At 53.0% G+C, this 13,290-nt stretch overlaps 1 protein-coding gene across 1 annotated transcript; it reads right to left on the bottom strand.

Moving 5' to 3' along the window:
• Positions 1-6,557: 6,557 nt before the first annotated feature.
• Positions 6,558-9,302, bottom strand: LOC132321483 (olfactory receptor 14C36-like). The gene is made up of 2 exons (XM_059834974.1): positions 8,300-9,302; positions 6,558-6,709 (listed from the first exon to the last, which is right to left on the bottom strand). Exons 1-2 carry the CDS (start codon positions 9,297-9,299, stop codon positions 6,558-6,560), a joined length of 1,152 nt encoding a protein of 383 aa, XP_059690957.1. The 5' UTR covers positions 9,300-9,302.
• Positions 9,303-13,290: the final 3,988 nt, after the last annotated feature.

Genomic DNA, 13,290 nt, shown 5'->3' on the forward strand with positions numbered 1-13,290 from the left:
GACTAGAAAGACCCAAGACCCTCAGTCTTTCCTCCTAAGAAAGATGTTCCACTCCCCTAATCATCTTCGTAGCCCTTTGCTGGACCCTCTCCAGCAGCTCCCTGTCCTTGAACTGGGGAGCCCAGAACAGGACACAGTTCTCCAGATGCGGCCTCACCAGGGCAGAGTAGAGGGGGAGGATAACCTCCCTCGTCCTGCTAGCCACAGTCTTCCGGATGCAGCCCAGAATGCCATTGGCCTTCTTGGCTACAAGGGCACATTGGTGGCTCGTGGTCATCCTGTTGTCCCCCAGGACTCCCAGGTCCCTTTCCACAGAGCTGCTCTCCAGCAGCTCAGCCCCTAACCTGTGCTGATGCAGGGGGTTATTCTACCCCCGGTGCAGTGCCCTACACTTGCCTTTGCTGAATTTCATCAGGTTCCTCTCTGCCCAACTCTCCAGCCTGTCCAGGTCACGCTGAATGGCAGCGCAGCCTTCCGCCGTATCCACCACTCCTCCCAGTTTTGTGCCTTCAGCAAACTTGCTGAGGGCACACTCTATCCCTTCATCCAGGTCATTGCTGAATATATTGAACAGGACTGGACCCAGTACTGACCCCTGGGGAACACCACTTGTGACAGACCTCCAACTAGACTCTGGGCCACTAATCACAGCCCTCGGAGCTCTGTCTATCAGCCAGTTCCAAATCCACCCCACTGTCCATTCCATCACACTTCCTAAGCTTGCCTCTGAGGATGATGTGGGAGACGGTGTCGAAAGCCTTGCTGAAGCCAAGGCAGACAACATCCACTGCCCTCCCCGCATCTATCCATCCAGACATGTCATCGTAGGAGGCTATCAGATTGGTCAGACATTACTTTTCTTGGTGAATCCATGTTGACTACTTCTGATAACCTTCTTTTCCTCCTGGTGCTTTGAGGTGACGCCCAGAACGAGCAGCACAGGGAATAAACACGAAGAATTGGAGATCTGTGTGCGGTCGCAGGGCCATGATCTCATTGCAATGACTGAGACATGGTGGGATAGCTCACATGACTGGAATGTTGTCATGGATGGCTGTGTTCTTTTTAGGAAAGATAGGCCAGCAAGGGGAGGTGGTGGAGTTGCTCTTTATGTGAGAGAGCAACTGGAATGTATCGAACTCTCCCTGGGGGCAGATGAAGAGCGAGTTGAGAGCTTGTGGGTAAGGATTAAGGGGCAGGCTGACATGAGAGATGCTGTTGTGGGTGTTGACTACAGCCCAGCTGATCAGGGTGGGGAAGCTGATGAGGCCTTCTACAGACAGCTGAGAGTCATCTCACCATCACAGGCCTCTGTTCTCCTGGGGGATTTCACCCACCCTACACAGCCAGGCATGTACAGTCCAGGAGGTTCCCCCAGTGTATTGATGATAACTTTTTGGCTCAGGTGGTGGAGGAGACAACAAGGAGAGGTGTTCTACTGGACCTAGGACTGACAAACAAAGAGGGACTGGTGAGGGACATGAAGGTTGGGGGCAGCCTTGGCTGTAGGGATCATGAGAAGATAGAGTACCAGGTCATGTGCAGTATGCACAAAAGGACGAGAAGGATTGTGACCTTGGACTTGAGGAGGGCTACCTTTGATCTTCTCAAGAAACTGCTTGGAGAAATCCCATGGGTTAGGGCTCTAGAGGGTAGGGGGGCTCAAGAGAGCTGGATGATCTTCATGTCCCACTTCCTCCAAGCTCAGGATCGGTGTATCCCTAAGAGCAGGAAATGAGGCAAGGGAAGCAGGAGACATGCATGGCTGATCAGGGAGCTGCTGAAAAAGCTCAAGTGGAAGAAGGAATTTTAGAGTCAATGGAAGAAGGGACTGACCGCTTGGGAAGATGTCAGGAATGCTGTCAGAGTACGCAGGGATGGAAGGAGGAAAGCCAAGGCTTCCTTGGAATTCAACCTGGCAAGGGATGTCAAAGTCAAGAGGAAGGGTTCCTTCAAGTCCAGCGGAGGTGAAAGGAAACCTGGAGAAAAGGTGGTCCCACTGTCGAATGAGGCAGGTGCCATGGTGAGAGATGATGCAGAGAAGGTGGAGTTCCCAAATGCCTTCTTTGCTTCAGTCTTTGCCTCTCCGGCCAGCCCTCAGGAGTCCCAGACTTTGGAGGTCACCGAGAAAGTGTGGAGGAAGGCAGACTTTCCCTTGGTAGAGGAGGATCAAGTCAGAGACCAATGAAGTAAACTGGACGTCCACAAGTCCATGGGTCCTGATGGGATGCAGCCGCAAGTGCTGAGGGAGCTGGCAGAAGTCCTTGGTGGGCCCCTCTCTATCATCTTGGAAAGGTCCTGGAGAAGAGGCGAGGTGCCTGAGGACTGGAGGAAAGCCAATGTCACTGCAGTCTTGAAAAAGGGCAGGAAGGAAGACGAGGGCAACTACAGGCCAGTCAGCCTCACCTCCATTTCTGGAAACAGGATGGAACAGCTGATTCTGGGCGTCATCTCAAAGCATCTGGAAAAATAGAAGGTTATCAGAAGTAGTCAACATGGATTCAGCAAGGGGAAGTCATGTCTGACCAATCTGATAGCCTTCTACAATGGCATGACTGCATGGATAGATGAGGGGAGGGCACTGGATATGGTCTACCTTGACTTCAGCAAGGCTTTAACATCTTCTCCCACATCATCCTCACAGCAGACTATTGCAGAGGAGGACACCACGGCAGATGTAGGTACCATTGCAGGTGGAGATACCATTACAGACCCCACCCAAAACGCCGATGTTGAGGAGATGCAGGTTCCTTTGGAGACACCATTGCAGGCGCAGACACTCCTGGAGATGCAGATACCATTGCAGATGCCATTGAAGATTCCTTTGAAGGTACTGGCATCGATGCCACTGGAGATGCCATTGCAGATGCAGATACGATTACAGACACCACTGGACATGAAGGTGCTGTGTCAGACACCATTGCAGCTGCAGATACCACAGCAGATGGCATTGAAGATGCAAGTCCAATTTCAGATGCAACTGCCGATGGAGACGCCCTTGAAGATGCTGATACCATTGCAGGTACCAATGGAGGAGCAGATACTACATGGCCAGATATGTAGAAAGCTTGTGCTTATTAGGCCAGGACACCTGCTAAAGCAGACACACATCTTGCTGACTCCACACAGCTAGAGAATATATCACAGTTCTTGGTGTGCATGCACAGCCTACGCTCCCCACTTCCTAGAGAGAAACCCTTGGAGACCGACCCCTTGCTGAAGCCTCGACCATGGGCAGAAACTCAACTGTGCCTGGTAATCCCCTGCTGCTCCCCTGCAAGGTCCCGGGGCTTCCCCTTACTGGAGGGGTCATGAGTAGATTCAGCTACTGCAATTGAATGATCATGCTTTTACTCATGCTTTTTGTCTTTGTCTTCTTGAAAGTGGATCTGCAAACCCGGTTCCAATGTCACATAATGAAGACTTCCGATGGGATTTTGAGGAAAGGACCAAAGGCAGGGAAAGGGAGGACTCGAGGTTGTTTGGGGATGAAGTAGGGCTAAAAATAGCTAGTCACGATGAAGGAGGTTGCTGGTAAGTACACTTGTCCTGCCATGCCCTGCAACTGATGGCCCCAGCCTGTCCTGCCTTCTTGTTAAACTCCATTTCACTACTTGCTGGGGTGAGGGGGATCTGTGCCCTTTGTGCGTGTGGAGGTGTGAGTGCCAGCCCCTGGAGGGGGGACCACAAGTCAGAGGGGCTCACGTGCCCAAGGTGTAGCCACTGGAGAGACCCGAGTGCATGCATATCATGTGGATGTTCGTGTCAGTGTGTGTAACTGCTAGAGAACATCAGGCTGGAGTAGCCAGTGAGTAGGCTAAGGGGCCTGGGAGCCAGGTACCAGAGAGACCTTAAGTCTGGACTGCATGCCAGAAAGAGCCAGGGCTCTGGGAGTTGACTCCTGGAGGGAGCAGGAGGTCCAAAGCATCGCCTGGAGAAACTGTGGGGTCTCGGGGCTCTGGTACTGGTTAGGCCATAGGTGTGGACCAGGAGGGGAAGTGGTCCTTTACATGCCCCGGCAAGTACCTCAGATACAGCTCTCGAGGTGGCACTGGCTGCTTATGGTCAGACCCCAGAGCTCTGCCTGAAAACCTGGGAACTGCTCTCAATACTTTAAAAAAAGAAAGATAAAGAAAAAGCAGCACCTTTTTACCAGCTGCAATGTTTCAGTACTTTCAATAAAACGTCACTGTAATTCCAATCCTGCCAAAATGGGACTTTTGAGACTGTGTATTTATTGCGGGAGAAGAAATCCTGATCTTGCCCTGTGCTTGCATTGCCAGTACTCTGTCTATCATGCTGCGTATTTAATCTCCCTAACCTTCCAGGTGTTTCTACCTGTCCTGATCAAACTCCCCACGTCGGAATTCATCTCTTCAGAAAACGATCTGGACATACGCACTTTCCATGGTGATCCAGAGGTTTTCCTCCTCTTACTCTTTGATCATTCAGATCCCTCTCACCTATCACCCTGCTTTGAGCTCCAGGGAGGTAAAGCGTCATTGTCTTTCAGTACTCTCCCTCATAGTCCCTATAGGCAACTCTTCAGTTGGGGTGGTGAACCTCATTGGAAGCTGCCAAAAGTAACCATACAGCTGAGAATTGTGTTTATTGTGGATTAAGTTCTCTTGTGTTTTACTTTTTCTTCTTTTTTCTTTCCCCCAATTAAAGAACCCTGTTTCCATGCAGTTCTCCACGGAGAGCAGGTAGGAATTGCTGCAAAGCAGCTGTAATATTCAGGTGCAGACTTTGGTGGAGAAGTCTGATGTAAAGAAAAGTGAAGCAAGTCCCCGGTGGCCAACGAGAGCAATGGCAGGGTTGGAGAGGTGAGGAGCAAGGCTGTCCATACCGTGTCTGGCCTCAAGGGACTGCTTTTCCTACCTGTGCACACCTCTTTAGGAGACATTCTGCATCCATATCAACTGGAGAATTCTCCTATCACATCTTCAGATTGCTCATTGAAAAGGTTGAGCTAGCTATGCTACTTCAGGGTAGGTGCCTACCTCTCTAATTGGCTATACAAATGTTAAAGACCTGAAGAAAACTATAGAAGAGGCATAGCTCGTTAGCGCTTTCTGCATTTTAATGAGCCCCATGGTGTATGTAGTGCTGAGTCCAGGAGCCTCAGGTACTGAGAAGAGACTGAACAATCCCCTCAAGGAGACAAAGGCAGAAGAAAAACCTAAACTACTCTGAAGCATTACTGGGCCCCACTGAGGGCCATTACTGACAAAGCCTCCCCAGGGACTTGTTAGAGCCGATAATTGGAGGCTGTGATTGCAGGTAGGCAAAGGCACTGTGCAGGTGGCTCTGATGCTGACAAAGCCCTTGGATTGTTACATGGAGCACAAAGGCCAAGCCCTGACCCCCGGCCCATGGGAAGGGGGATCCTGTCCCTCACACGTGGGTCAGGGCCCTTCCTGGGGCAGTGGATGTGGGGTCTGCAATGCCCAGTGCAGGACAATGGAACAACACTCCCAGCTTCCCCATGGGGTTGCAAGGAGGAAATGAGGCTCCAGTGCCATGAGGACAACATGTCTTCTCACAGCCCTTGGTGGCACAGACAACTGCCATAGCCCAGAGGACAAAGACCTGGGTTCTGTTCGTGTCTTCCAGCCTGGCCAGTGCCCTTGGCAGTTTCCATCGCAGGCTGTCCCACACCTGCCCCTGTTTTCCTGCAGGCTGTAGACATCCATCTTGCTTCTCCACCTTGCTCTCCCCTGGACATTTCTCTGCCTTCACTGACATCTCACCACCCTCACTAGCCGTTCGTTGAAACACAAAGCCACGGTCTGATCACCAGCTCTCACTGGGTGACCTCTTGCACCACAGCCCTACCCTTCGAGTGATATTTCTTCTTCCTCATGTCCAGGCTCCACTTTCCAAGCTGCACTTTGTAGCAGCTTTCCTCTCTCCTGCTTTTTCCCACCTCCAAGGAAAGCTCAAAATTCTCAGAAAGCACCTTCCAAGCAGGCAACCTAACTCATCAGCCTTCTTGTGGCCTTTCACCTGAGCTGACAAAAGTAACCTTACCGTGATCTTCTAAACCACGTGCCTTTTCCCTGGCCTTTCAGCTTCTTGGATAGGCACAAACGAGCCCTATGCCTGCTGCTGTCCCATCAGGTACTCAGGCAGAAGGCACATGCCAACCCATATCCATGCCCTCTTCCTGGATGGGGCTCCACCATGTGGGGGGATAATAAGGACATTCAAGAGTCTTGGCCCAAATGCTAATCACTGAGGGATTCTGGGTATGACTGCCTTCTAAAAAGACTTTGTACTGCTGATGACATTTGGGCCTCACCATCCAGCCAACTTCCCACCCACCCTACCATCCACTTCTTCAGCCTCGACAGCATCAATCCGGCTCTAAGGAGACTCTGGGAGATGATGTCAAAGGCCTTGCAAAAGGCCAAGTACACAACGTGCCCTCGTTTCCCCTAACCATTCTGGTTCAGCAATGCCTTTCTTGTCCTTCAAGGGCCTGGAGATGGCTGCAGGACGACTTGCCCCATGTCCTCCTAGAGTCTGAGGTAGGCAGGCCACTTGCAATTCTGTCAATCCGCATCCCTGCCGTTCTTGAAGAGGGGTTTGACGTCTGCTTTTTCCAAGGACCACAGAACCTCCATGATTGCTCCGGCACTTTTGAGGTCACAATCCAGAATCACAGGCAAGGGTGACGTAGCAGTCAGGAGCACTTGCAATGAGCCTGTCCAAGGCAGCTGAGATGAATGTAGCTGGGAAAATGGAAATTTGTTCTTGGAGTCACACACAGAAATGTCGGAGCTCTGCCAGGTGCCCATGTCTCAGCTGGTCTCTTGCAATCCTCGTACACACAAGGGTGATCAGAGAGTGGAGTCCTTGCCTTGCACGTGCAGAGGCAGTGCACTGCAGCAGTCACAGTGTCAATCTGACCTCCTGCTGCTGCTCCCAGAGGCTGGGAGGCACCTCAGCCCTGCGGTGTATCGCCCTGCTCTGCACTCGTCTGAGATGCTCCACGGCATGAGGAATGGACACGGGGACGTCCGTTCAATGAAGCACATCCCAGTGCTGCATCCAGGTGCTTTCCCAGGGGATGTTACTCTCAAAGTGAGAAGTGACCTTGAGACACTGTCTGCCCCACAGGCCTTCATGGCACCCCCAGGAAGAGCTGATGGCATTTGTGCTCACTCGGGTTCATCTCCCCACACGCACACCATGTGCATGCTTACGTCTCGTCTGTACAATGCAAACCTGGACTTCTGACCTGGTCATTCGGTGTCCCTCTGTGGAGGGACAAGCAACCTCTCCGAGCTGGGCTGAGAGGCCATTGTGGAAATGGTGGTGGTTATTGGCTGGTGTGTGACGACTGCCCTGGGGCAGCTGCCCGGGGTGTCCAGCGAACACGGGCACAGGCCAGACCCTGCTCTGCTGGTCCTCCATGTCTCTCGCAGGAGCCCGGCTGTGCGAGGACCCTGCTGTGTGCCCCCACCCTGCCCACTCCCACACTTGAGCTGTTCACTGGAGTTCTCCTCTCCGGGGCACTTGCCATCCCAGCCATCCCAGCCCCTCTCTGAATCTTGCCACCTCCCTGCCCTCTCCCCAGCCAAGCCCAGCAGAGCAGCCCTGGTGGGACTGGTCCCACAGCAGGAAATGGAGGCCAGTGAGAATGTCCATCCAGCCGGCACGCTGAGGAGATCTCCGCTGCAGGCAGCTTGCAGCCCCAGGTGCCAAACTTGCTCCCCAGGATGGCATGAGAGAATTGGCCCAGGGGATCCTCAGGAAGGTCCTTTTGCCCCATGGACAGGGCAGACTGCCCCCAGCTGCCACCCTCAGCAAAGGGTTTCTCTTTCCATGTCTCCCCCGCACACACACAGTGCCCTGCTCTTCTCCTCGCACTGGCCAGTCACCCCTGCACCCCCTCCCCAGGCTCCCCACAGCCTCCGAGCTGGCGGCGTTGCTCTGAAGAGCAAGCAGGCTGTGGTTCCCAGGGCCATGGGGTGAGTCCACAGGGTCATGCTGGTCATGCTGGGAGGCAGACCCAGCTCCCGGTGACTACTGCCCCCTTCACCTCAGCACACAGACACTGCCCCACGTCTCCAGAGAAGATCTCAAAGAAAGGATCTCAGGCAAACCACCCTGAGCAGGGTCCTTTATTTTGTTTAAACACACAGCTCCCAATTTATACAAAGTCTCTGGGTCACACAGGACAGGCAGATACTGAAATAGAAATAGGATGAAGAATGACTTCCTTTTTGTGGACAGCATTAATACAACCAAGAAAAGCTAAAAACCAAAGAAACCAAACCAAACAACCTACCAAAGAGAGTCTGGGCATGTAATGAGTTATGTGACAAGTGATATGCAGAAGAAGATGGGCAGTTCATTGCCGCTTGGGAAAAGCAACCAGTCATGAGTTTCCTTAGGGCATCCTTGAGCTCCTTATTCCTCATGCTGTAGATGAGGGGGTTCACTGCTGGAGGCACCACCGAGTACAGAACTGCCATCACCAGGTCCAGGGATGGGGAGGAGATGGAGGGGGGCTTTAGGTGGGCAAACATGATAGTGCTGATGAACAGGGAGACCACAGCTAGGTGAGGGAGGCACGTGGAAATGGCTTTGTGCCGTCCCTGCTCTGAGGGGATCCTCAGCACGGTCCTCAAGATCTGCACATAGGACAGCACAATGAAAACAAAACACCCAAAACTGAAACAAGCACTAACCACAATAAACCCAACTTCCCTGAGGTAGGCGTCTGAGCAGGAGAGCTTGAGGATCTGTGGAATTTCACAGAAGAACTGGTCCAAGGCATTACCTTGGCAGAGAGGTAGTGAAAATGTATTGGCTGTGTGCAGCACAGCATAGAAAAAAATACTGCCCCAGGCAGCTGCTGCCATGTGGACACAAGCTCTGCTGCCCAGGAGGGTCCCATAGTGCAGGGGTTTGCAGATGGCAATGTAGCGGTCGTAGGCCATGATGGTGAGAAGATAAAACTCTGCTGACATGAAAAGGACAAACAGAAAGACTTGAGCAGCACATCCTGCAAAGGAGATGGCCCTGGTGTCCCAGAGGGAATTGGCCATGGCTTTGGGGACAGTGGTGGAGATGGAGCCCAGGTCGATGACAGAAAGGTTGAGAAGGAAGAAGTACATGGGGGTGTGGAGGTGGTGGTCGCAGACTATGGCGGTGATGATGAGGCCATTGCCCAGGAGGGCAGCCAGGTAGATGCCCAGGAAGAGGCAGAAGTGCAAGAGCTGCAGCTCCCGCGTATCTGCGAATGCCAGGAGGAGGAACTGGGTGATGGAGCTGCTGTTGGACATTTTCTGTCTCTTGGTCTGGGGGCTCTGTCCAAAAAAGGAAAAAACAGGAAAAATTAGGACAGATTTCTCTGAGAAAACCCACTCCATTTTTCATCGCAACCCCACGCAGTTGGAATACATTTCCATTCTCTAGTTTGTGCTGGCTGAGTGTGCTGTGAGGAGCAGGAGCTCTGCCCTTCTGCTGCTGAGGAGTCAGCTTTGCTCTGCTGCAGTGGGTACATGGGACCTGACTTGTGACAGCTCCGATGATCACAGGGGATGTCAGATGTAATCCACCTTTCATGGAAAAATTCAATATCTGCACTCATGACATGGAAGAACGTGGGCTGTGAAAGAGAGGCTCAGCATGACTTTCTTATAACTTTGTCTGTGTTTTCTCACAGGGCTGCAGTGTCCATCAGTCCCTTTCTCATCTGCCCTGTGCTTTCGCTTGTGCTGCCTTGGAGATGACTTCACACACAAATTAGTCTTTTAAAAAAAACCCTAATCCTGGACTCTGATGAGACCAGAGGAGTCCTGTTTCAAAGAACAGCTCTGCAAACTCTTCTCCAGACCAGCCCAGAGGTGGAGCTGTGATGGAGATGGCAGGACACGACCCCTCCCAGAGAGAAGCAACTGACTCTGCGAGGAGAGTGCCGACCCCCAAGGAAAGGCTCCGCACTCCCGAGGATCCCACAGCAGAGCTGCGCCTTTCTGGGGGGCAGCTTGCAAGCCCTGCAGGACAGGCAAAGCAGAGACTCGGGGGTCCCTCCGATGGGAGGTTCTACAGAGAGAGTCAGCTCATTGCCCCGCAGACAGTGCCCAGCAGACATCTGCAGGGAAACACAGAAAGAGAGCTGCCTGAGCGCACCCTCCCCCTGTGCTTGTTTGCAGTGTCCTCCCAACCCCGTCCCTGTCTCTGCTGCCTGCAGCTGTCCCTGCCAGGAGCTGGTTCTCTGTCCCCTGTGTCTCCTCCCTGGCAGTGCTCACAGAGCCCATCCCACCCGCTGCCTGCTCAGCTCTGCCCTGCAGAGCCCTCCCTGCAGCAGGACACTGCCCAGGGGCATCTCTGGGTGTGCAGGCTCTGAGGGGAACATCAGACCAGCCCTGGCGAGGCTGGAAAAGTGACACTGATGCTGTCTGTGACCACGGCATGGTGATTTCCAATACTCCCCGCTTTATTCACCTCTAAGAGGGACAGACTTGGAATTTCAGTGCCTCCTCCGGAAATGAGAGATTAATTCTATGTGCCATCGCCCACCCAGACAACCCAGAGGAGAAGAGTGAAAGACCAGGATCCTTCCCTTTCAGGCAGCCCCTGCCTTGCTGTGCTTCCTGAAAAGTCTCCTGGGAAGATCCTGCAGTGATGTGGAGCTGTGAGCAGCCCTGACCCACACAGCACCCTCTCAACAGCAGAAGCACCCTGCCATTGCACTGGTCTCTCCTTCCACCCCCAGCTTCTCCCCACAGCGCCGTGGGGAGCTCCCCGGGCAGGCTGAGTGCTGACCCTGGCAGGCGGCAGAGTCCCTGCCCCAGCACCCAGCCCCGGGGGTGCAGGGACCCTGCTCGGAAGGACAGCCCTGGGCACCCCTGGCTGCACACCCACCTTCACACCCTGCAGCCGTCCCTGGCAGAAGGCAGCCCTCATGCCCTGTCCCTCTCATGGTGCAGCAGGGAAGCCCTGCTCTGTAGCACCTCCTTCTCCTCTACACCAGAGAACCTGCGGCACTTCTTCCTGAAAGCTCTCAGAGTTTGTGGGATGTGCCATCATTAGGAGATCTGTCCATGAACTGTACCTAAATTGCCCCACACCCAGAGACTTACCGTGTCAAGGGCTGTGAAGATTTCTCCTCCAGTGAGCTCGCCTCTGTCCTCCCACCCCAGACTGCCTTTAACCTCTCTCTGCCTTGATCCTCTCCCCTCGGTGCCTGCAGGCAGTGCCCTCAGCCCTGCTGCGCTCTGCAGAGGAGCTGCTCCTGGGCAGAGCTGTCTCTCCTCAGCGCTGCCCGCTTGCCATGAGCTCCCTCCATCCCAGGAGCCCGGCCCAGCTCAGCAGCAGAGGAGCAGCCCAAGGCGGCACTTTCTCTGCCCCTCGGGGCTCCCCCCAGGGGTCCCTGGGGCTCCAGGGGAACCTGCTGTGAAACAGGCTGGAGCAATCACTGAGGTTCCCTCCCGCAGCTGGGGAGAGACACTTCTTCCCAGCACTGACATTTCTCCTATCAGGAAAAGAGTCAGGCATGAGAATCACGTTTTGTTTGTTTCATCATTAGACAGGACACCAGGAAGGTGACAGGCAGGGATCTAATTTCTGCAAGCTGGGGGCATGTCTTCAGTTGACTGAATTCAGACATTTCGTTCTGGGTTTGTAGTCCTAGGGATAGAAAGACATCCAGAATTCTTTTGTCCAAGCCATCTCTCTCCTCTGAAGCAAAGCCTTTGCACACCCAGGCTCTTGGACACTTGATAACAGGTTCCCCTATGGCAAGTATGACCCTGCCTGATGCCACAGCTGTGGTGCTTCAGCCCAGATGTGCAGCAATGCCCTCAGCCAGGGCCACGGACAGGACAAACTGGAGCCGTTACTGTGGGAGACAGAGCTGTGACCTGATGGCACAGCTCAGTCCAGCTGGTCTTCAAGGACAGCATCCTCCAAGCTCTGCAATAACCCAGACCGCAACTCAAATGAAGCTAGAAAGGGCACCATAATGAGTGTTTACTACTTCAGGAGCAGTTGAAGAAGAAAACCAAGGTACTCTGTGGCTACTGCTGAGTTTCATAAGAGCAGGTGTAGACAGAGCTGAGATTCTCTGTTATCCTCTTTGCCTCAGTCTTCTCCAGCAAGGTCTCGCAGGCCTCTGTGACTCAGGGCAGGACCCTGAAGGAGATCAGCCAGTGGTGGATGGGGATCAAGTCAGGGGTCACCTGAGCAAACGCAACCCTTACCAGTCTATGGGACAAGCGGGGCGGCATCCCAGGGAGCTGAGAGGGCAAGCCAATCTCACAGGGATGACACTCTCCATCATCTTTAGAGGGTGATGGAGACTGGGGGGACTCCCTGATGACTGGCAGCACCCAAACATGGCACGCACCTTTCAAAAATGCACAACAGATGAGCAGTGAAACTCAAGGCTGTGCTCCAGAGTGTGTCCATTCACTCAGATCCCATTTCTGGGTGGCTGAAAAAGGTGGTGTCTGGTTTTACTCAGGGTAGTGTGTGTCTCGCCATCCTCTTTGCTTTCTGTGATGAAAGGACAGGATTGCTGGGCGTGGGGAGAGCAGTGGTTGTCTTTTAACCTGGAAGTCAGTGAAGTTTTCAGCATCATCTCCCACATTATTCTTGTGCCCAAGTTAGGATATGATGGCCTGCGTGGGTGAGTCAGTAGATGGCTAAAACAACAGTCGGATGGTGGAGCTCAGAGGGATGAGGTCAATGTGTGGTACTCTGCCTGGAGGCATCTAGCTAAAAGGGTCCTGCAAGAGTCTGTCGTGCTACCTGCTCTGTTTCATGTGTTTTTAATGACCTGCAGGAGATGAGAGAGTTCATTTTCATAGCATTTGTAGATGCAACTATATTGAGGAGAGCAGAAACTATACTGCAGTCCACAGCTGCCATCCCAAAGGACATAGACAGGCCAGAGGGATGGGCAAAAAGTAGAAACATAAAATCATAGAATCATTTAGGTTGGAAAAGACCTTTAAGACCACCGAGTCCCACCGTTAACCTGACGCTACCATGTCCACCACTAAACCAAGTCCCTAAGCGCCACATCTACGCATCTTTGAAATACCCCAGGGATGGTGACTTAACCACTTCCCTGCACAGCCTGCTCCTACGCTTGATAACCCTTTTGGTGAAGAAATTTTTCCTAATATCCAATCTAAAGCTCCCCTGGCACAACTTGAGGCCGTTTCCTCTTGTCCTATCACTTGTTACCTGGGAAAAGAGACCAACACCCACCTCACTACAACCTCCTTTTAGGTAGTTGTAGAGAGCGATAAGGTCTCCCTGAGC

The sequence above is a fragment of the Gavia stellata genome, unplaced genomic scaffold, assembly GCF_030936135.1.
Source record: "Gavia stellata isolate bGavSte3 unplaced genomic scaffold, bGavSte3.hap2 HAP2_SCAFFOLD_42, whole genome shotgun sequence".
NCBI classification, from domain to species: Eukaryota; Metazoa; Chordata; class Aves; order Gaviiformes; family Gaviidae; genus Gavia; species Gavia stellata.